General features: G+C 42.2%; 1 protein-coding gene across 10 annotated transcripts in view; it reads right to left on the bottom strand.

Annotated features, from left to right (window-relative positions):
- The window catches only part of PDE8A (phosphodiesterase 8A), a 154,152-nt gene that overhangs the window by 70,891 nt on the left and 60,336 nt on the right, over positions 1 to 22,925 (bottom strand). For 6 of the 10 annotated variants that reach the window (XR_011997113.1, XM_072737363.1, XM_072737365.1 and 3 more), the window contains exons 2-3: positions 8,983 to 9,039; positions 6,604 to 6,794 (exon numbers count right to left, since the gene is read on the bottom strand). Coding sequence is in view for 8 of the 10 variants with exons in the window: in XM_072737360.1 (XP_072593461.1) it covers positions 6,604 to 6,794; positions 8,983 to 9,039 (248 nt within the window). In the remaining 2 variants the exon portion in view is untranslated. Of the gene's footprint in view, positions 1 to 6,603; positions 6,795 to 8,982; positions 9,040 to 9,731; positions 9,894 to 15,306; positions 15,478 to 22,925 lie in introns of those variants that run through there. The other 4 variants (XR_011997114.1, XM_072737364.1, XM_072737366.1 and 1 more) reach the window with 2 other exon arrangements.

Here is a 22,925-nt window from a genome sequence, read left to right as displayed (position 1 = left end):
AAAGCAGCAGCAACAGAAACTCAAAACTAGGAAATGCAAGATATTCTAATCAGTCAGAAAGAAGAGAATCACCACCTGACACATGCAGGTAAGAATGGAGGACTGGTCAGGAGAAGTGGCGGATGCTGCCCCACTGAAATTACCCACAGAGCCTGATATCTGCCCCCACCCCCGCCCCCGGCCCCTGCAGAGAGTGCATTCACCCCTTCCCAGGAAGGAAAGCCCAGCCAGGAGATCAGACAGGGTAGAACTCAATATGAATCAGGAGAGGAAGAGCAGGAGAAGGGGCTCCACTGGAGATGGGCAAGAGCTCAGCCTATGCTGGAGGGGAAAGCAGGACTCTGCAGAAGAGGGGTCATGCCTCAGGAAGAGGGGGAAGGCAGCCCTGGGCTGCAAGGAAGACACACTCAATGGTGGCTCCAGCTCGGAGAACGGAGCGGACCGTTCCCAGGCGGCCCCAGCCATGTCAAAGCATGCTGGCTTCCTAGAGAACGTGCCAGATTGGGGCAGAGAACAGCCAAGACTTCCTGTGTGACTTCCACTCTGTTAGTTCAAGAAACAGAACCACTCCCAAGTCACAGAACACACAAAACCATTTGAGTGGCTCTTTCTCAATTCTCCCGAGGATGGTACATAACATAGCCATTCCAGATACATCCGAGGATGTCGATTCAGCATACACAACAGGTACCTCAGTTTGGCAAGCTTCTTCTCTAAAGGGCCTGATGGCAAGTATTTTAGACTTTGTGAGCCTGGCAGACTTGTCACAACCACTCCATTCCGCCACAGTGCATGAAAGCAGCCACCAACGATACATCAACGAATGGTGTAGCTGTGCCCCCCTGATGCAGCCCTGCCTCATGGCTCCGGGGCTTCACTGTCTCAAGGCTGAGTCTAGCAACAGATACAGACTGCATATGGGGTACAGAAGTGGCTCACAGATGGACACACAGCTCTAGGGACGAACCAGTCACTCTAGTGGGCCGTGTGGCTCACACGTCTCTCTCAGTGTTTCTGCTTTTCCCAGTGTCCACTCCATTCATCCAGCTCCCACCTGCTCCAGAGGAAGCCAACCTCAAGGGTGCTGTGTGGCTGCTGTATTGAAAGAGCCCTCCCGACAGGTCACTGTGCGTCTGCCAACCGGATGCCTGTCCCTGGTTCCACCAGGATCTCCCTGCCTGGAGAACAGCCATGCTCCTCTTCCTGAAGAGGGGGCATAGGAAGGGCTGTTTAAGCATGGAAGGGCGACTAGTACAATGGACACTCACACAGACAAGGCCAGTTCACTCCTCAGAAGTGTGGGCTGCTGCTGACACTAGCACCAATCTTACCCAGGCAGAAACAGGCACCCACAAATGGTATTCCCGTGACTTCCCAGGGCACTGTACTTATTTCTTGTGTTCATATTTCTGTCATATCACAAAGATTTCTTTTTTTAAGATTTATTTATTTATTCGTGAGAGACACAGACTGAGAGAGAGAGAGAGAGAGAGAGAGAGAGAGGCAGAGACACAGGCAGAGAGAGAAGCAGGCTCCTCGCAGGAAGCCTGATGTGGGACTCGATCCCAGATCCCAGGATCATGACCTGAGCCGAAGGCAGGCACCCAACTGCTGAGCCACCCAGGTATCCCCATATCACAAAGATTTCAAGAAAGAAAAGCCAAATTTATGTATGCAGTCAGCTATCTCAAACCAGCTCTCATCTTTTAAGAAGAAAACCAGATCTGAGTGGTATACTAGCAAGTAGGTAACTGTGCAGGTAAACTCAGGAAGTGGTTTTGGATGACTTACTTGGGACACAGGAATGAGGATGGGCAGTGAGCTAAGGGCAAAGCAGAAGGGAAGGCCATGTTTACCTGGAAGCAAGTTGATACCTGCAAAGGAGGGCTAACACTATGAAGAGGCAGAGGTGTACTCTTGACTTTTTCTATCCATAGGGAGGAGGAACAGACTCAAAAATAGAAATGTAAGGAAACTGGGTTGGGGGAAAAATACCCTTTACTTTAGAATTCAAGAAAATGAAGAAAGAAACGACTTGGCATCATTAAAATGTATACCCAGATGTTAGGAAGGCAGGTTTCAAGAAGTTAGAAAAAAGAGAGGGCATGAATCTATAGCATGAGATTCTGAAAGACCGTGTGAGCACACTGGGAAACTCTCCAAACCATGCTAGTTGGTATAGCACCAGGATTTTCTTAGGTTATGCATAAAAGAAAACTCCAAACAACAGTGGTCTAAACAAGTTATTTCTCCCACATAAAAGATGTGCAGAGGCAGTCCAAGGCTGCAATGGCGTGCTGTGGCATCGGAAGCCTGGTTCCTTCTATGTTTTCCCTATTCTTTTTTTTTTTTTTAAGATTTTATTTATTTATTAATGAGAGAGAAAGAGAGAAAGAAAGAGAGAGAGAGAGAGAGAGAGAGAGAGGCAGAGACACAGGCAGAGGCAGAAGCAGGCTTCACGCAGGGAGCCTGACGTGGGACTCAATCCCGGGTCTCCAAGATAAGGCCCTAGGCTGAAGGCAGTGCTAAACTGCTGAGCCACCCGGGCTGCCCTACGTTTCCCTATTCTTAACTCCACAAGGTTTCTTCCTCATGGTCTAAGACAGATGCTACACTCTAACCACAACATCCACACTCCATACAGCAGGAAGAAGAGCACACACTCTCCCTTCAAGGATACTCTCCAGAAGATGCACAGGACATTCCCACTGGCCAGCTGCAAGAAAAGCTAGGGAATGCATGCATTTTCTAGGTGGCCATATGCCCAGCTAAACACTAGAAATTCTGTTATTAGGAAAGAGTACAAATGGGAATTGGGGGCAACTACCAATCTCCAGACACACTGGCAACTACAAATAAATCTGATGATGGTCTCAACACAACCCTAGAAAAAAGGTCAGGTGATGGAGGCTGATCGCAAGAGCACAGCAAAGCACTTCGATGAGTTAAATTTGACAAAAGAACAACTCCATTACTTGTACTTTGCAACTGTACCCTCTGCCATGTGGAAGGAATTTCAGATCAAAAAGAATGGAATTTACAATGGTAAAAAGAAGCCAAGGACCAGAGATGGTAGCAGGTGTCCAGTACCCCAAGTTGAGTCCTGCTCCTGCATTCACTCTAGATCTGATTCTGCTGGTACACTCTGGGTTCCCGTGCAGGGCTTTATCAAGTCTTCCCTTTCACTACAGAGCCCTGCTCCTAGTGCACACAAAGGAAGAGTTCATTTCTTCTGAGTATACTAGGCATATGTCTTCTAAAAGGTTCTTCGGTTTCTTGGGGTGAATAATTTTCTTAGTCTTTAAGGCTATTCTTTCCCCTCCATCATCTGGCAGCTTTTTACAGGATCCTTTCTTTTCTTTATCTTTTTTTTTTTTTTTAAGATTTTATTTATTTATTCATGAGAGACAGAGAGAGAGAGATTGAGAGGCAGAGACACAGGCAGAGGGAGAAGCAGGCTCTATGCAGGGAGCCTGATGTGGGACTTGATCCCGGGACTCGATTTAGCCCTGGGCCAAAGGCAGGCGCTAAACCGCTGAGCCACCCACAGATCCCCGGATCCTTTCTTTATCCTGTTCATTCATCCTTGAAGGGAAGTGAGATCAAGCCCATTGGGAACCTGCAGCAGAGGGTCACAGGAACCTCCCTTGCACACCTTTGCTAGGCCCTTGGCATGAGTGGCCCTCCTCCTCTGAGGTCTGGGCCTGTAGATCAAGGCAGCAGATGCAAGTTCCCGCTCAGAGACTGCTGCCAGCAGGCAGGCAGAGGTTAGCTGCACAGACTACACTCCTGCCTGGCTCTCTCCCACTCTCTAAACCTGAGAACCGATGCAGTTGCTGTTCTGAAGTTGCAACACGTGAAGGACTGTTCTCACACTCCTTAGGCTTTTGCCCCTCCTTACAATGAGGGAAAGAAACCCAGGTCTCGGTCTACCTCCCTATGCTCTAGGTCTTGGATATCCCAGGGGACACAGAAAGTAAAGAATGGGGATCCCTGGGTGGCGCAGCGGTTTGGCGCCTGCCTTTGGCCCAGGGCGCGATCCTGGAGACCCGGGATCGAATCCCACGTCGGGCTCCCGGTGCATGGAGCCTGCTTCTCCCTCTGCCTGTGTCTCTGCCTCTCTCTCTCTCTCTGTGTGACTATCATAAATAAAAAAAAAAAAAAAAAAAAAGATTTAAAAAAAGAAAGTAAAGAATGAAGAGGCCACAGGGAATGGGGTGCTGCTGGCCGGGCTCTGGCCGCTCACGGAAATGCTGGTGCTCAGCTAAAGCAGGGCCATCTGTTTCTCTGGCCAGCACAATTCCAGCGTCCCAGGGTCAGCACGACAGTGGGGTCTCTTCCCAGCTCCTTCCTTTAAGTTCATTTGGCACTTCAGCTTCAGAGACTGAACTGCAGAGGACATTTCAGGATCAAGCTTCCTCATTAGGCCCCAGAGTACAGAAAGACAGTAGGAATTCTGGGCCTCTTCTCTTCTCCCAGCTCCTAACATAACTGTCGGATTATCTTTGGCTTCTTAACTGCTGTGGTCAGCTTTTGACTGTTACCTTCATGGCTTTCTTGACAGGAAGCTTACAGGCAGCGCTGTAACAGGTACAAGATGGCCTCCAATAGCCTCACAACTGATGGACTTGCTTCAGCTACTCTGCCCTTCTGTGCTGTTCTCCAGCTGGGAGTCAGTGATCTTCCACCTACACAGACCATGTCAGTGTCTTAACTGCCTACAAGGTGAAGTTCAAGCCTTTGGCTCAGCACCTACGGCCCCCATGATGGGCTCCTGTCTGTTCCTCCAGCCTTAGAGCCACATCCCCTGCCTGCCTGCCCCAAAGGCCATCAACACCAAGCAGAGAAGCCCTGTACACCCACCTGTTCCTACACATGCTGTTCCCTCCACCTGGAATGTTTTTTCCACCTTTCTTTCTTTCAAAGCTTCTATTCAACCCAAATATCCTCTGTAAGCTCCTCCTGACACAGGCACCTGCAGCCCTTTGTATATATATCCCTGTGGGCACTTAGGAGCCTGTACTGAAATCACTCACTTGCCCTGTCAACCAGAACATTAGCCCTTCAGAGGCAAGAACCATGTCTTATTTACCTGTGTAGCTCTAGTACAAAAGACAGTGCCCAGAATTAGTATGACTTGTAAAGTAGGGTTTCTCAACTGGTGGATTTGGAAATATCACAGACACAATATTTGGCCTTCAGCAAGGCATTTGATAAGGAGTGTAAGGAGTTCCAAATGTCCCCAGCAGAGAGATACAGATGAATGCTACTCGTTTAGATAAGTCAGCAACTGACGAAAAACCCTTCACAGGTGGTACTGATTAGGTATCCCAAAAGGAAGAGGAAGGAAAGGAGAGAGCTGTGCCAGGGCTAAGGTCTCATGAACTGTCTAAGTCAGCAGAGGGACAGAGCACACAAACAAGTTCAGGAGGGACAGCCAGGAATGATTCCTTGAAGGAATACTTCAGAGTGGGCAGGTTCCCTTAAAGGGATTATCTTAAGGGAGATAAACCAGACAGGGCCAGAATCGAGATGAAAGTGACCTAGGAAACTAAATCAGGGCATGCTCTTCCTTCTAGAAAACTCATGAACCATGATGCAAGGACTTCCTACCCTCACCTCCCCTCTCAACACACACACACACACACACCCTTGGCCAACAAGATGGAGATGATGTTGCAGAACACAGCTAGCAAGAAAAAACTTGAGATTCTTGGCCAGGGCCATGACACAGCCCTTGGGAAAGGAACGTGCTCGGGGGCTGCATTTGTTAGCATCTGTTCTCTGGATAACATAGGGAAGATGGCTATTCTCCTTACTCTTCCAAACCTGGTGAGTTTGGACACTGGGCCATCCAAACCTGGTGTGAGATTTTTGTTTCTGGAGCCATGCTTTCAAGGGCTACTGCCTGGAAGAGAGCACTTGGAGGAAGCAGTCCTGATGGGGCTGGAATATGAAATCACACTGAGAGCAGTGAGGATATGCTCCATCCAGAAAAGGCCATTCCTGCCCTCAAATGCTGGAAATCTGAGGAAGGGGATAAGTTGGGTTCAGTAAGAAAGAGAATTTCTGCAGCTCAGAGCTTTCCCCTGGGAACACCACCACCCCGCAGCCCTTTAGGCAACAGAGGCTGGACGTTGGGGGTGGGGACGTTAGGGGTGGGAACTTTGTAGAAGACATGCACACATGACAATCTATGCTTCTCTAAAACCTCCTCTTCAGCAACCCAGTTCACATGCTTTGATATTCTGCAAGTACTATAAACAGGGCACATCTGCCTAACATTAGAAGACAATTTTCCATTTTTTATAACTTTAAAAACGTCTGGAAAATTTTATTAGCTCCTGTTGTAATATGCAGGTGGCTGTTGTGGTTAATTAAAGACTGGCTTTCATCTTAACCCCTTCATGGTTTTTATTCATATTTTTTCACTGTTTTAAGCAAAGTAAAACAAAAGCAGGAAGATCAGTCCCAGAAATAATGATGTCCTACTGTCTTACTTCTTTTACGTGCATGGAAGGCAACTCAGGAGACAGTGAATTTAACTTGGGCTGTTCTGTCACACACACCAGGGGACTGCTTAGGCCCAAGCTCCAAGCTCACCTGCATAGCGCCTCTGCGTCCAGCTGCCGGGGGTTTCTGTGGTCAATGATGACAATGTCGTGATGTTTGTCCAGGAAACAGGCAAGGACAGCCTGAGCCTCCTTGGTAACTGTGCACTTAAACCCTGCTTTTTCGCATGCCCTGCAGAATCCATTACACTGGTTATCTTCTTTGGTAAACACTAAAAGTACCTGAATCAAAAAAGCACAAACACTTTTTAAAAAAAAAAAAAAAAGCTGTTGTTATAACGGTCGTTTCTTAACATGCCACAGAAAACTCCCAAGTGTTTTCAAGGCAAGTACGCAGATGTGAATATAACAATCGGTTGATAGAAATCCTCCTAAATGTAACTCAGGGACATTATCACTCAGCTCCCCCAAATTAGTACTATTTTACATCTCTGGTCTGGAAGTCCAAGTGCATGGGTCATATACTTTTAATTTTGCTAATAAGGCCATTAGGCAGAACTCAACAAAAGCCTGATTAATCATTTTATCTAGAAAGTATTTTAATTACAATACACAATACTTATTTTGGTTAATAGTAATTAACTAGATAAGTCCTTAGATAGCAAAAACTATAATTATTTTAGTCAAACTTTTAGAATAATTGAAAACTTTATTTTTTAAAAAATTTTTTATTTATTTGAGATTGAGCAAGTACAAGTGGGGGGCAAAGGGGCTAGGCAGAGAGCCTGATGCAGGGTTCAATCTCAGGACCCCAAGATCATGACTTGAGCTGAAGGCAGTCTCTTAACTAACTGAGCCACCCAGGTACCCCCAAAACTCAAAACTTTAAATATGTATTTAAATGTTTTGACTCAAGATTTTATATAATTCCTCCAACTTAAAAAAGTTACTTTGATGATAAGACATTTCAAGTAGACCAAAATATAGCACTTCAACCTCCCTTCCTTCTGAAAACCACCAGATTGTTCTCTATGTCTGCTTCTGCTTTTTGTTGGTGGTGATGGTTTGTTTTTTAGATTCCACACATAAGAGAAATCATATGATACTTGTCTTAGGGGAAAAGGATTAAAAGGTAAATTTCTAGGGGCGCCCGCCTGGGTGGCTCAGTCAGTTAAGCATCTGACTCTTGACTTTGGCTCAGGTCATGGTCTCAGGCTTATGGGATTGAGCTCTGTGTTGGGTTCCATGCCCAGCAATGGGTCTGAAGCCTGCCTAAGATTCTCTCTCTCTCTCTCTCTCTCTCTCTAATAGATAGATAAGGTAAACTTCCAGGCATAAAATATATACGACCCGGGGATATAATATATGACACAGGGAATATAGTTAACATTATATAAACAACATTATATGATGACACATGGTAGCTAGAGTTATAGTGATGGTCACTTCCTAATGTATATAAATGCTGAATGACTCTGCTGTACCCCTGAAACCAATATAATATTGTAGGTCAACTGCATTTCAATAAAATCAATTAATAAAGTTCCGACCGACAGCAAATGACAAAATAATGAAAACCATCAGTTAAGTGACTCAGGCACAGCACCAGGCCCAAGAGGTGGCACCTGTGCCTCTACCCAGGACAATGACGGCTGGCTGTGCCCATGCCTGGCCTGGATCAGGTGAGGTCTGCACCTGCTTGCCTCCCCCGTCTCCAGCCAGAACTGGTTCAGAAGTGCACTGTTTTGTCCCATTGGACCCAGACAGACTCATGAGGGCAATGGTGGTAAGGTGGAGGCGGCCAGCCTGTGAGAGACTGCAAAGCTGGCAGCAACCCTGTCCCCCAAGGCTTAGCTCCTCTAGGTTTATGCAAGTGCACAACTACCACAAATGCAAAGAACTAAGAGAGCACATTTCTGCCAGACCTTTGCACGTGTTTTTAAAATGTAACAGTAAACACGGTTTGTATGCAAGAAACATCAAATAACTTTGGAACTCAATTTCAACTGATTGTCTAATATTTTGGATTTGATCATTTAGGTATTCTCAGGTAGAGCTGATTTAGCAACACAGAAAAGATCATGCTTTTGCTTTTTGATACTGGAAAATTTCAAACCTATATAAAAGCTGTGAGTGCAATGAACGTTAGCAGACCCTTCTATTTTCATCAGTTGTTAACATTTTGCCCCCTTTGCTCTCTCCACCCCACAATTATGCACATTCTTTTCTTTATTGCTGAAACTTTCAAAGTAGGTTGCACACATCTCTTCATCTCTAAATACCTCAATATGTGTATCCAAAAAAAGTACATTCTCTTGTATAACTAAAGTACTATTATCAGCTGCAGGAAATTTAACGTCAATCCAATACTATTATCTAAAATAGAAAACTGTTTTCACTGTTAGGCCCACTCCCTCCCTCTCTTTAAAGAAAATCAACATGTAAAAATTACAGCATGGTTTATTATTACCTGGAGTTGATCTGGATGAAATCTCATGGGGCCAAACTGCACATCAGTTACTGCTACCTGTAAGAAAAAGATTTGCCTTAAAAAAATGTTTTTAAAAGATGAGCTGACTTTAAAATTTCTCTCTCCAATCACTGCCACAGACGAAAGTGAGATTTTTACTCCAGAGGAAAAATCACATAAATAGTTATTACACAGAATCCCAGGGATCTCTTTATAACCCTCAGGAAAGGTGCAGAGCAGAGAGGGAGAAATAAAATGAGTCTGATCCTGGCTCTTCTTTTCCTAGATGTGTATAACTTTAAGTGAATTACTGAACCTTCCTCAGCCTTAATTTCCCCTTTGTTACAAAGATCAAATGAGTTTACAGTATAAAGGACCCCCCAATCAGACACTGAATGAACATTGGTTTCTTTCTCCTGATGGCCAACAAAATCTTACATCAAGAATGGCACATACATAATGAAATCCAGCAGTCAGAATCATGCAACATCAGAACCAAATAAATCCCGTTGAAAAGTAGTTAACACTTTCATTTTACAGAGAAGCACAGTGTTTATCGATAATTGCTTATCTGAGAACTTAGCACTAAATGACACAGATAAATACCATGTCATAACTAAATCCCAATAGCACCAATGGAGGGGCTCAGCATAGACTGGGCATCATGCCAACTGCTGAACATGTTATCTTGCTCAATTTTCACAGCAACACAGCGAGGCTTACAGTTGGAAAACTGAGGTTCCAAGTACCTTGTTTACAGCCACAGAGTCAGCAAGTAGAAGCTGGGATTTATTTCACTGCAAACCCAGGGCCACTGGAAGGTTCGGGCAGTCTGTGCACTGCATAAGCGAGCCCAAGGAAGGAAGAATATTGGGGCTGAAATACAGCCCTGAGTGATGGACGCTGGCAATGAGTTGCTACCCAGAGGAGGAGACACATTTCTGTAACTTTTCCAGAAACACTATGTACTGAAGGGCTCCACAGGCCTCTGGGTGGTGGTATGATTCCATGGCAAATCTGCAGTGGAAGACCTAGATCTATAAGCCTTCCCATAAAATATTTCTGACCTGACTGCCCACCTCCCATGTCTACCCTCAGGCAGGGATCTGTCCCACAGTAAACACATGGAACAAGGCTTGCTGAGTGATAGGGAAAGCCCATGTCTATTTCTCACTGCAAGAAGCTGATGGCTACCAACTATGAGACACCAGCTTGGTTTCTCATATGCTTTGTAACAAACAGAAGAAGGAAGGCCGTCACTATTCCAAGACGTAAGACTGAGGAGGACTCTGTGACAGTGGGAGGCTGAGGAGAAAAAACCCCCACATCCCAGTCTTACCCCCCCACTCCATGCTGGGTAACAGCAGGCCAGCCTCACAGCGAGGGGTGCAGCTGATGTCAAAGCCAGCAACTCTGAGAGATAATCCAAGGGGGCCAGGAGAGTCCTCAAAGAGAGGTTTGGTCTATTGTACAGTCATACGCCTACGGTGCACTCAAACACTGAGAAAGACCAATCTCAATGATGAGTTTTCTGTCGGTTTTCACTAAGTTTAAAGGAATGAATGAAAGTACATACAAGGAACGATACAGATGTACTGCTTGGAGAATGCAGTGGAGCTACTCAGGAAAAAGAAAAAAGGAAGAAAATGACAGGAAAAAGAAAAAGAAGGAAAATCACCTCGCTGATTTTCTACAGCATGGGGGACTCATGAACAGGAAGCCCGCTGCTACTGCCCAAGATAAAGCAGCCTAAGTACTTGAGTCCCTTATGTGAGTGAGGAGTGGGAGCTTCTGACAGGATACTTATGAAACTTGCTCTGAGGGCCAAGTAGATTAAAAAATCTCAAAGGAGAAAAAGAAATATTTATGAATTATATATACAAGCATATGATATACTAGGTCACACAGAAAAAACACATTCCTGAAAGTAAAAATGGTACCATTTTTATTCTTCAACATAATGCCAGCAAAACAGAAATTTAAAACATGAGTTTAAGCAAAAATCAACAAACACCACTGCCATGAAAAAATTTTAAATATTAACTTGTAATTGCTGGGTCAGAGAGGGAAATGGAAATTATACCTACAGATTACCTGGAAAATAATAAAAATGAGAAGAATATCATGTAATGAAACTTATGGGACACTGCCAAATTTTACTCAGAGACAAGATTTATAGACTTAAATCCTTTTGTCACAAACAAGAATTAAGGGAACTTATCAAGCTTTAAAGTCACTAAGTTTGAGAAAGTCAAAAGTACAAATTTAAGGAAAACAAGAGGAAAAAAATAAAGTTAAAGGTAATAATAAAATTTTAAAATGTTAATGACTACCATATTTAAAAATACATACATACATACACACACATATATATACACATGTGTGCATGTAGGTATATATAGCATTGATCATAAGCTGAGAAACAAGATAAAAGTATGAATGGATCAGGGCAAAGCCTCATCCCTCCCAGGAAAACAACTCTCAGCATAGGGTCCACACCAAAAGTGGGTGAAATAACTTTCACAAAGGACAGTATAACTTTATGATCTCAACTTACAAAAACAACTTACCACTGCATTAATTTTAAGAAATAAAAGCAGATATAGATTTTTTTAAAAGTTGTTAATTTTGCCTCAGTATAATTTCAATGATATCATTTTAAAACATTAATGTTTCAGCAATTCTATTTTACCACCCAACACTTAACTTTATTTACTTAACTAGACTGCATTTTAACCTTACATCCTGTCTACGGGGTATATCCGGCTCTCAGGACCTCTGTCGAGCAGTGTCCCAGCAGAGCCGGACAACTACTTACCACTGCCCCCCCAAAATAACCACCACCAGGAAATCTGATGACATTACTCAGTGTGCAGACGTCAGCAGTGGGCCCTCAAAGAGTAAACAACTTCCCAACTGCCCTGGAAAAGGGGATCAGAACTATAGAATTCTTGCATTCTTCTTTTCTTCATGTATGAAAATCAGAATCAAACTGATCGAATGCTTCAAGGTCACAGCCCTCTTAATAATTTGCTGAGCACATTAACATTTAAAAGAGAAATCATCCTCAGGTTAATTGTAATATCACAGCTTTGATTTAATCTTTCAGTTTAAAAGCAATGGATACTTTAGACAATACAGAAACAACACTGTGGATAATGGTAATCATACAAGCTGTTTAGTCTTCTGGACTTTTAGATATGTATTTATTAAACTGTTAAAGAGATTATAAAAACTCTTTGTATTTTAATAAAGTAATATTTATAAATATGGCTGACAGAAGCATGAAATTTAAATTATTATCGAAACTGACAAAACACATATCAGATCTCTTTTGTTGCCTAAACAACCTAACACTTAGTAAGTGACACTAGAAGGTGAAACTAGTTATGAATCTTGTTTGTGAATAGGGGTGGGAAAGAAAAGAGATACATAATACTAACCTGCCTACAATTTCTGTTCCCCCAAACCAACTCTATCCCTTGCCTGCTTTGTTTTTTTCCCTCTGCAGTTCTCAGTCATCATTTGCAAAACTCTGTATTTTACTATTTATCATCTTTATCATCTGTCTCTCTCACTAAAATGTAAGTTCTACGAAGACAGGGATTTATCTGCCTTATTCATTGCTGTATTTCCAAAATCCGAAACAGTCCCTGGCACGTGGGAGGCATTTAAGAAGTATTTTTGAATCAGTATTACTCAACAGCTAATCGTTTCTAATCACTCGTTTATCCGGAAATCACACTCATGCTAGTTTCCACGTGTGCATGTATATGTGATACAGCACTTCCAGTTTTAGAATGTTTTTATATATTCATTTCATAAAGGAACATAAAGGAAGGAAGGACTCTTACGAAAGCCTAAGCACTAGGAACCACAAAAGAATCATGTGATTTTTTTTTCCTACATCCCCTTTATTAGAAACAAAGATACACTGGGATCAACTTAAATTAATTGTATACAAACCTAGGAGCTATAGCAAAGTCAAAAATCAGATTTTGTCCTGAGCCTTGCTAACCCTCCAGACTTTCCCTGTACATCCAGTGGCCTTCTTGTCTTTCTCTCTGGGCAGAGTGGTAACTTGGTCAAAGGGACACAGCTTAGACAGTCAGGAGACACTAGTTCCTGGGTGGGAAGAGTCAAAATTAGTCCAGACATCTGTGTATCACTTACTACTATGCTTTAAGCCAAGCACTGAGCAAGGTGCCGGAAGTGCAAAGATGTACCTAACCCTGCCCCTGAGTTGCAGGAGGGGAAAATGTACACAATGACAACATGATGCAGTTTTAACAGAGAAAGGAGTTGCCTATTATATGCTAAAAACTCTGCTTCCAGAGTTTAGTCATAAATCATACTTAAATCCAGTTTAGTCCTTCCTCTATGAGTAAGGTAAACTCATTAACTCCATTTTATTGATGAAGAAACTGAAGCTCAGAGCATTGTGGTTAAACAGCTGGTAAAGGACAATGATGAGACTAAGACCCAATTCAGGGGGACTGAATTCCTGTGGTCTTTTTATGCTCCACTGGGATTGGCCTAAAATCACCTGACCCTAACCTATATCTAATGGAAATAAGACCAAGAACCTAGGAAGCAGCATTCACCCACTTGACAAATCTTTGTTGCACACCCACAGTGCGCTAACTGGTTTCCTAGGCATTAGACATCCAATAAAAAATAAGACAGTACCTCTACCTACTGGGGGAAGGTGATAGAAACTAGCTAGGGTGCTATTTTGTTTTTTATAGATTTACTTATTTGAGAGAGAGTGAGCATGAGCGGGGGGAGGGGTAGAGGGAAAAGCACACTCTCCACTGAGCAGGGATCCAGATGCGGGACTCCATCCCAGGACCCTGAGATCATGACCTGAGCTGAAGGCAGACGCTTCACCAACTGAGCCAGCCAGGCACCCCTATTTTAAATCAGAATCCAGGAAGGCCTCTCTGAAGCAGCAATGTAGAAGATGAGATCTGAATGAGAAGCAGCCAAGCCAGTCACACAAGGAACAGAAGGAGCCCCAGGCAGAGGGAACAGGAATGCATGGGTCCCAGGGTGGGAATGGGGAGCATTCAAGGAAAAGAAGGGAATGAGGACAGGAGATGAGGTCATGGCTGGGTAGTGGCCTTAGGATGCAGAGCCTTCTAAGCCCAGACAAGAAACCTGGGTTTTATCCTAAATTTCATCAAAAGTCACCAAAGAATTTTATATAAGAAAGTGATAGAATCTAATTTTTATTTTTTAAATAGATCCCTGGTGAGGAATGGACAGTGGGATGGTGACAGCAGAGGCAAAGGAGACCAGTGAGGAAGCTTCCATGGCAGTTCAAGTGAGAGAGGATGGCCCTGTGGCCCAGGAGATGAGCAGATAGCTTTGGGGTATTTTGGAGCTCAGTGATCAGGACTTCTTGATAGATGGGACATTATCTAATCTACTGGTTCCTAGACCAGAGTTCTGATATCTGACTTGAGGTTTTTATTTAGGTGTTGTATGGAAATTTGGGGTGCTGCAAGGCATCCTGGTAGAAGTTGGTGTGGGTCTCCTTGGTCCTTTCCAGATCCACCCACAAGATGGCACCAAGATATACCTTGAGGCAAAGGTCCCAAATGCTCTCCAAGAGCAGGCCAAATGCTCCACATCCATCCCCACTGTCCGTGTTTCTTTTTTCTCTCCTTACCTGTTCCTAATTGTCCCTTTGGTCAATTTAAACAGCAAATATTTACAAGGAGACTTTTATATGTTTCCCCAACTGAATGCCAAAATCAAGTCACATACTTGGGTAAAACTGCTCAGGTCCTTTTTTTCCCTCAAACCCATAGTGTAGAGCAAAAAATGGTCTGGATTAAAAGCACTATCTAGAGTTTAAAGCCTGACTGCAAGCAAAATGCCTAATAAATTCTCAAGTACCTACAAAAAAGATTTTCCAAGAAGCTTTTGCTATGAAACTACAACTTTACACACACATACACACTTTAAGGCATGCTTAAAACTTTATTTTTTCCGAAGAGCTATTTTTTTCAGAGCACTAAGGTAATCTCTAATAAGAACCATTAACTTCATGGCACCTTGAAATATCATGTGTAAAAAACAGGATCTAGTTCTTAAATATCATATTTATGTATTTGGTACGAGGGACAAATAAAGATTTTCCTGAAACTCTGAAAGATTGCTTCTAAAGGTGAAACAAGAAAATCAATCCATAAAAAATGAGAATAGCCAATTGCAGGGTAACCTAACCCTAAGCTTCTCTTTAAATGTGCCACTGAAATTTAAGAATCCTCAAATCTCAACTGGGGAAATCTGAGGTATAAGATAACTAGAACCTACCTCTCTCCAACCCCTCAAAAAAGAGGCAACTGATCACTATGTATCATCCCGGCAGAATGAGGAGGGTCTACAGGCTGCCAGGGAAGGGGAGCCAGAGGTTGAGAACGCAGTGCTATTTATTCAGCTCCTTCCAGGAAAAACTGAATCCAGCAGGTATAGATGATCCGGATACTGAAAAAAAAAAAAGTTTCCTAACTATAAATTAACAAATGAGCATCCTGCTTCTCTCTGGGAGGAGTCTATTCTAGGCTTATGTATATCTGTTGATCATGTTTATATCACACTCCGCACACTTAGACAGCAGTGAGCCTTGTTCAGGGGGGTGTACAGCTGCCTGCCCGCCCACTGCCCACTGCTAAGCATCCTGACTCCAAATGCCAGCCCAGGCTTTACCGGGTTAGCTCATGAACCTCAATGATATCCAAAAGGACTACACTAAGAATCACAACCCACACGATATGATAAATTATCCAGAATCACCCAGTTTCCACAACATGCTACCTGAGACTGGATAGATTGGGGAGGGGGGTATTATTTATTTTTTTTAAAGATTTTATTTATTTATTTATTCATGAGAGAGAGACAGAAGCAGAGACACAGGCAGAGGGAGAAGCAGGCTCCATGTAGGGAGCCCGACATGGGATTCAATCCTGGGACTCCAGGATCATGACCTGGGCCAAAGGCAGGCGCTAAACTGCTGGGCCACCCAGGGATCCCCCAGATGCGGGGTTTAAACTCTGACCTTTCTCCCCTGAAAACCTGTGTGTCTTTAGGCAAGTTTCCTCACTTTGCTGAGGACCCTGCCTAGAGAACAGTGATTGTCAAGATTCAGTGAGAGACAGACATGCAGTTCTGCAGGGCACCTGGCCTACGGTCAAGGGCACCATAATGTGTGGCCGTTATTGCTGGTGGAAGGGGATACATGAGCATTCACAATGCCCCTGCTGTAGTTCTAGAGCAATGAGGAAATTCTTACCAGGTGTGGAGGCTCCACACGTCGGTTTTGGCAGAAAGCAGGTTTCCAGACCGAATGTTATTTGAGAGAGTCTGCCAGAGTCAAATTGCTCATCCCTACCACCTTCCTGTGTCAAACCATCAGACCCTCTGAACACAGTCCACGGCCAGAGGTTCTACTGCTGAAACCATGTCTTTTATGAGCCCTGTGTTAGGAGGGCTACCCAAGTATTCTCCTAACTGATCTACACGGTTTTTCATAAGTAACACTGATTTCCTCAAAGCTTCTTTTTGGAATACTTTCACTACTAATTATGTCTAATTCTAGATTTCAAATAATTAGCTCTGAAAAACCAAGGAAGAAGTTGTTTCTTAAGTCCCAAGGAAAACAACTTTGGGTTTGAGAGGAGAGGAGAAAGCACAGGGGGTTGAGAGAAGTACATAGCAGGGGTACTCACCCCACCAGCAGAGTGTGAAGTACCCCTGAGGCAGACAAGGCCTTGGGTCCAGAAGATTAGGGATGGATGCTGGAGGAGGAGAATACCTGGAGCCTTGGCCCCCAGCTTCAGATAACTACTGCCTTCGCCCCTTCAATGCAAGTAACAGCAACATCCCAGGCCAGAGGTTTCCTCTGGAGAATGTACTAATCCCAGGGCTGCTGCTTCCTAAGGGTTTTAGAACAAAATCTTGACCAGAAGTAATCTGGTATTTACATAGGAAAAATGTATTATTTACATCCTTCACACTAAATACATTTTTAAGACTTTTTTTCAGAGCGGTTTTAGGTTTACATCAAAACTAAAAAGTACAGAGATTTTTCTCATATCCTTTACTTTCATACATGTATAGCCCTCCCCATCATCATCATCATCATCACTCACTAGGACGGTACATTTTTTACCAAGGATGAACCCACATGGACATGTCATAATCATCCCAAATCTGTATTTTACCTTAGGCTTCACTCAGTATTGTACATTCTATGGATGTGGACAAATGTATAATGATATGTATCCATCATTAGAACATCATGTGGAGTATTTTCACTGCACTGAAAATCCTCATTCCACCTCATCATCTCCTCCTCACCCCTGGCAACCACTTATCTTTTTACTGTCTCCACAGTTGTGTTTTCCAGACTGTCCTATAGTTGTAATCATCCAAGTATCGTGCCTTTTCATATTGGTTTTTTCCACTTAGCCAATGCACTTAAGGTTCCTCCATATCTTCTATGGCTTAATAGTTCATTTCTTTTCAGTGCTGAGTAGTATTCCATTGTCTGAATGTATTAGTTTATCCATTCACCCACTAAAGGACATCTTGGTGGCTTCTAAGTTTTGGCAGTTATGAATGAAGCTGCTATAAACATCTTTCTGCAGGGTTTTGTGTAGATTTAAGTTTTTCAACTGTTTTGGGCAAATGCCAAACAGAAATGGCTAGGCTGTATGATAAAGTCAGTTTAGTTTTGTGAGAAACTACCAGAATATCTTCCAAAGTGGTCATGCCATTTTGCATTCCCCCGGCACTGTATGAGAGTTCCTGTTGCTCTAACCTCATGAGCACTTGGTGTTGTCAGTGCTCCAGATTCTGGCCATCTAATTAGATGTGTGCTGGGGCACCTGGGTGGCTCAGTGAAGTGTCTGCCTTTGGCTTAGGTCATGATCTCGGGGTTCTGGGATCAAGCCCCATGTCGGGCTCCCTGCTCAGGGGGGAGTCCGTTTATCCTTCTCCTTCTGCCTGTCCCCTTCCCTCCCACCCTTGCTCTCTCTCATTAAAAAATAAAATCTTTAATTAATAGAAGATAGATGTGTAGTGGTATCTTGCTTTTAAATTTGTATTTCTCTGATAAAATACGCTGTGGAACATCTTTTCCTGTGCTTATCTACCATCTGTAGATCTTCGGTGAAATGTCTGTTAAAGAAAGTCTTTAGCCCACTTTCTAATGAAGTTGTTTTCTTATTAGTAGGTTTTTAAGAGTTCTTTGTATATTTTGGACAACAGTCCTTCATCGGATACATCTGTTGGAGATATTTTCTCCCAGTATGGGGCTTTCTTTTAATGTTCCTGATATTGTCTTTCACAGAGCAGAAGTTTTTAATTTTAATGCAGTTCTTATCAATTATTTCTTTTATGGATGTTTTATCTGTTTATTGGTGTTGCATCTAAAAGGCATTACAACACCCAAGGTAATCTAGGGTTTATCCTAAGTTATCTTCTAGAAGTTTCATGGCTTTGCATTTTACTTTTAGGTCTCCAATTCACTTTGAGTAGGTTTTTGTGACGAGTGTAAGATCTGTATCTAAATTCATTATTTTTTTATGTGGATGTCCAGTTGTTCTAGTACCATATCTTGAAGAGACTATCTTTGCTCCATTGTACTGCCTTTGTTCCTTTGTCAAGATCAGGTGACTATATTTACATGGGTCTATTTCTGGGCTCTCTTTTCTGTTCCTTTGATCTATTTGTCTATTCTTTTATCAATATCCCCAAAGTATCCATGAAGTTGAACCAAGGAGAGTTGTTCCTCTAATACTGTGCTGGCTATTCTGTGACTTTCGCTTCTCCATGTAAATGTCAGAATCAGTGTGTCAATATCCATAAACTAACTTTGCTGGGATTCTGACTGGGATTGCCTTGAGTCTACATATCAAGTTGGAAAGAACTGACATCTTTACAATATTGAGTCTTCATATCCACAAATACGGAATATCTCCCCATTTATTTAGTTCTTCTTTGATTTTGCCCATCAGAGTTTTGTGGTTTTCCTCATATAGATTATGCACACACTTTATTAGATCTATACTAATAAATGTTGTTTCTTTTTGGGAGTACTAATGTAAATGATATTGTGGTTTAATTTATTTTTTAAGTAGGTTCCACACCCAACATGGGGCTTGAACTCACAACCTTGAAATCAAGAGTCACATGCTCTACTGATGAAGCCATTCAGGCACTCCCAATATTGTGCTCTAAATTTCAAATTCTATTTGTTCATTGTTAGTAAACAGGAAAGCAAAGGTTATATTTTAACCTTGTATCCTGCAACCTTTCTATAATCACGTATTAATTCTGCCAACTGTTAGTTTTTCTGTCAATTATTTTAGATATTCTATATAAATGTCATCTGTAAACAAAAAACAGTTTTAGGTCTTCCTTCCTAACTGTACACTTTTTATTTCCTTTTCTTGTCTCATTGCATTAGCAAGAATTTCCAGTATGATGTTGAAAAAGATTGGTGAAAGAAGACACATCACTGCCCTACACTTGATCTTGGCAAGAAAGCCTCAAGTTTCTCATCATTAAGCATGATGTTAGCTTCAGGTTTCTTGTAGATATTCTTTACCAAGTTGAGGAAGTTCCTAGTTCTATTCCTAGTTTACTGAGAGTTTTTTTTTTTTAATTTTTTTTTTTTATTTATTTATGATAGTCACAGAGAGAGAGAGAGGCAGAGACACAGGCGGAGGGAGAAGCAGGCTCCATGCACCGGGAGCCCGATGTGGGATTCGATCCCGGGTCTCCAGGATCGCGCCCTGGGCCAAAGGCAGGCGCCAAACCACTGCGCCACCCAGGGATCCCTACTGAGAGCTTTTTATCATGAATGGGTTTTGGATTCTGTCAAATGCTTTTTCTGCATTTAATGATATGATCATGTGATTTTTCTTTTTTAGACTACTGATGTGATAGGCTATATTAATAGATTTTTCTAATATTGAACCACCAGGCTTGCCTAACTGAGATAAAGCCCACATGGTTGTGGCACATAATTCTTTTTATACTTTTTCATTTGATTTACTAGTATTTTGTCGGGAATTTTTACATCTATGTTCATGAGAGATATTGGTCTGCAGTTTTCTTGTAATGCCCTTTATCTAGTTTTGATATTAAGGTAATGCTGGCTTCATAGAATGAGTCAGGAGGTATTTTCTCTGCTTCTACTTTCTAAGAGAGACTGTAGAGAGTTAGTATAATTTCTTCCTTAAATGTTTAGTAAACTCACCAGTAAAGCCTTTTAGGCCTAGTGCTTTCTGTTTTGGAAGGTTATTAATTATTGGCTTAATTTCTTCAATAGATAGAAAGCCTATTCAGAGCATCAAAATTTTTTTTTTTAAGATTTTATTTATTTATTCATGAGAGACACACACACACAGAGAGAGAAAGAGGCAGAGACAGAGGCAGAGGGAGAAGCAGGCTCCATGCAGGGAACCTGACGTGGGACTCGATCCTGGGACTCCAGGATTATGCCCTGGGCTGAAGGTGGTGCTAAACCACTGAGCCACGGGGGCTGCCCAAGCCATCAAGTTCTTATGTGAGTTTTGAAAGTTTGTATCTTCCAAGGAATTGGTTCATTTCATCTAGGTTATCAAATTTGTGGGCACAGAATCATTTATAGTATTTCTTTACCAACCTTTTAACTTCTATGGAATCTGTAATGAAGCTCCTTCTTCCATTTCTGATATCAGGAATTTGTATCTGCTTTTTTAGCTAGCCTGGCTGGAGGCTTATCGATTTTACTGATCTATCAAAGAACCACCTTTTGCTTTCATTAATTTTTCTCTATTGATTTGTTTAAAATTTCACTAATTTCTGCTTTAATTCTTTACTATTTCTTTTCTTCTGCTTATTTTGGATTTAATTTGTTGGTTTTTTTCCCCAAGTGTCCGAAGGTAGTAACTTAGATTATTAATTTTATTTTTTATTTTTTTAAAGATTTCATTTATTCATGAGAGACAGAGAGAGAGAAGGGTGGCGGCAGAGACAAAGGCAGAGGGAGAAGCAGGCTCCACGTAGGAAGCCCGACGTGGGACTCGATCCCTGATCTCCAGGATCACACCCTGGGCTGAAGGCGGTTCTAAACAGCTGAGCCACCCGGACTGCCCTCTTATTTATTTTTTAAAGATTTTATTTATTTATTCATAAGAGACAGAGAGAGGCAGAGACACAGGCAGAGGGAGGAGCAGGCTCCTTAAGGGGAGCTCGATATGGGACTCGATCCCAGGACTCCGGGACCATGCCCTGAGCTGAAGGCAGATGCTCAACCATTGAGCCACTGAGGTGTCCCAGATTATTAATTTTAGATCAATCTTCTTTTTCTTTTTTTCAATCTTCTTTTTCAATTACACATTCAATGCTACCAATTTCTAAGCACTTTTGCTGCATCCCAGAAATCTTGGTAAGTTGTATTTAGTTTTTATTTATTTCAAAATATTTTAAAATTTCTTTTTTGACCCATGTTGTTTCATCTCCACATATTTGGGGAATTTCCAGTTATCTTGCTGTTATTGCTTTCTAGTTTACTTCCATTGTGGACTAAAAGCAGACATGTATGGCTTCTATTCTTTCAAATTTGTTAAAGTTTTATGGCCCAGAATGTGGTCTATCTTGGTGAATGTTCTGTAAGAGCTTGAGGGGGAAAAAAACCACATGTACTTTACCATTAGATGAAGTAGTTTATACATGTCAATTATATCCAATTGATTGATGGTGGTGTTGAGTTCCATTCTGTCTTTACTGGTTTTTTGTCTGCTGGATAGGTCCATTTCTGAAAGGTGTTGAGGTCTCCTGCCATGATACTGAACTCATCTATTTCTCCTTGCAGTTCTATTAGTTTTTGTCTCATGCAGTTTGATGCTCTGTTGTTGGGTGCATACACATAAAGGATTGTTATGTCTTCTGGGAGAGCTGACCTCTTTATCATCATGTGGTGTCCTTCTGTATCCCTGATAACTTCCCTTACTTTGAAGTCTGCTCTGTCTGAAATTAATATAGCTATATTTGCTTGTTTTTAATTATTGTTACCATGGTATGTCTTTATTTATTTTTAATGTAGATGTCTTTTTTTTTTTTCTAAGATTTAGAGAGAGAGCAAGCAAGCAGGTGTGCACCTGAGCTGATATCAAAAGTCCAACACTTAACCAACTGAACCACCCAGGTGCCCCTATATGTGTCTTTATAAGTAAAGTGAGTTTCTTGGGGTGTCTGCCTTTGGCTCAGGTCATGATCTCAGGGTCCTGGAGTTGAGCCTCATGTGGGGCTCCCCGCTGAGCAGGGAGCCTGCTTCTCCCTCTTTCTGCTCCTGCTGTCTCTCTCAAAGAAATAAAATCCTTTAAAAAATAATAATAAAGTGAGTTTCTTGTAGACAACATAGTTTCTTTCTGATATTTACTATATAAATCTTGTCAAACTCTTGGAAGCAAACCTCACAATACTGTGGGGCTCCCCTCATACCACAGGCCCTCAGAACATTCTAATTCTCTCAGAGTTGTCTGCACCAAGCCTCCAGTAATTCACAGATTATAGTTCAGGTTTTCCTACCCCAGCATTCCTGAACGGCTTCTACTCAAGAGCCTCTGGGAAGCAGTGAGTCCCTGCATTTGTCTAGCTCTCCAATCTTGGGGGTACTGTGTCTTCCCCTATGGATTTAAGAGTTGTTGATTTTTCAGTCTCTTCAGCTTTTTACTTATTGTTAGGATAAAATGTTGATTTCCAAGCTCCTCATGAACAGAACTAGAAACTAGAAGTCTAATACGTTTTCAACAAAATTATATGCAGGAAGTCTCAGATTACAGTCCAAATACACTTGTTCAAACAGCAAGTAGTCATAATTGCATAAGCATTTTGGAAAGCATGGAGTGTCAAAGGGGATATGCAGCTTCCAAAACTGCTGG

This window comes from Vulpes vulpes, chromosome 14, assembly GCF_048418805.1.
Source record: "Vulpes vulpes isolate BD-2025 chromosome 14, VulVul3, whole genome shotgun sequence".
Classification (NCBI taxonomy): Eukaryota; Metazoa; Chordata; class Mammalia; order Carnivora; family Canidae; genus Vulpes; species Vulpes vulpes.
The sequence above is the reverse complement of the archived record's forward strand: the minus strand, read 5'-3'. Positions and strand labels throughout refer to the sequence as shown.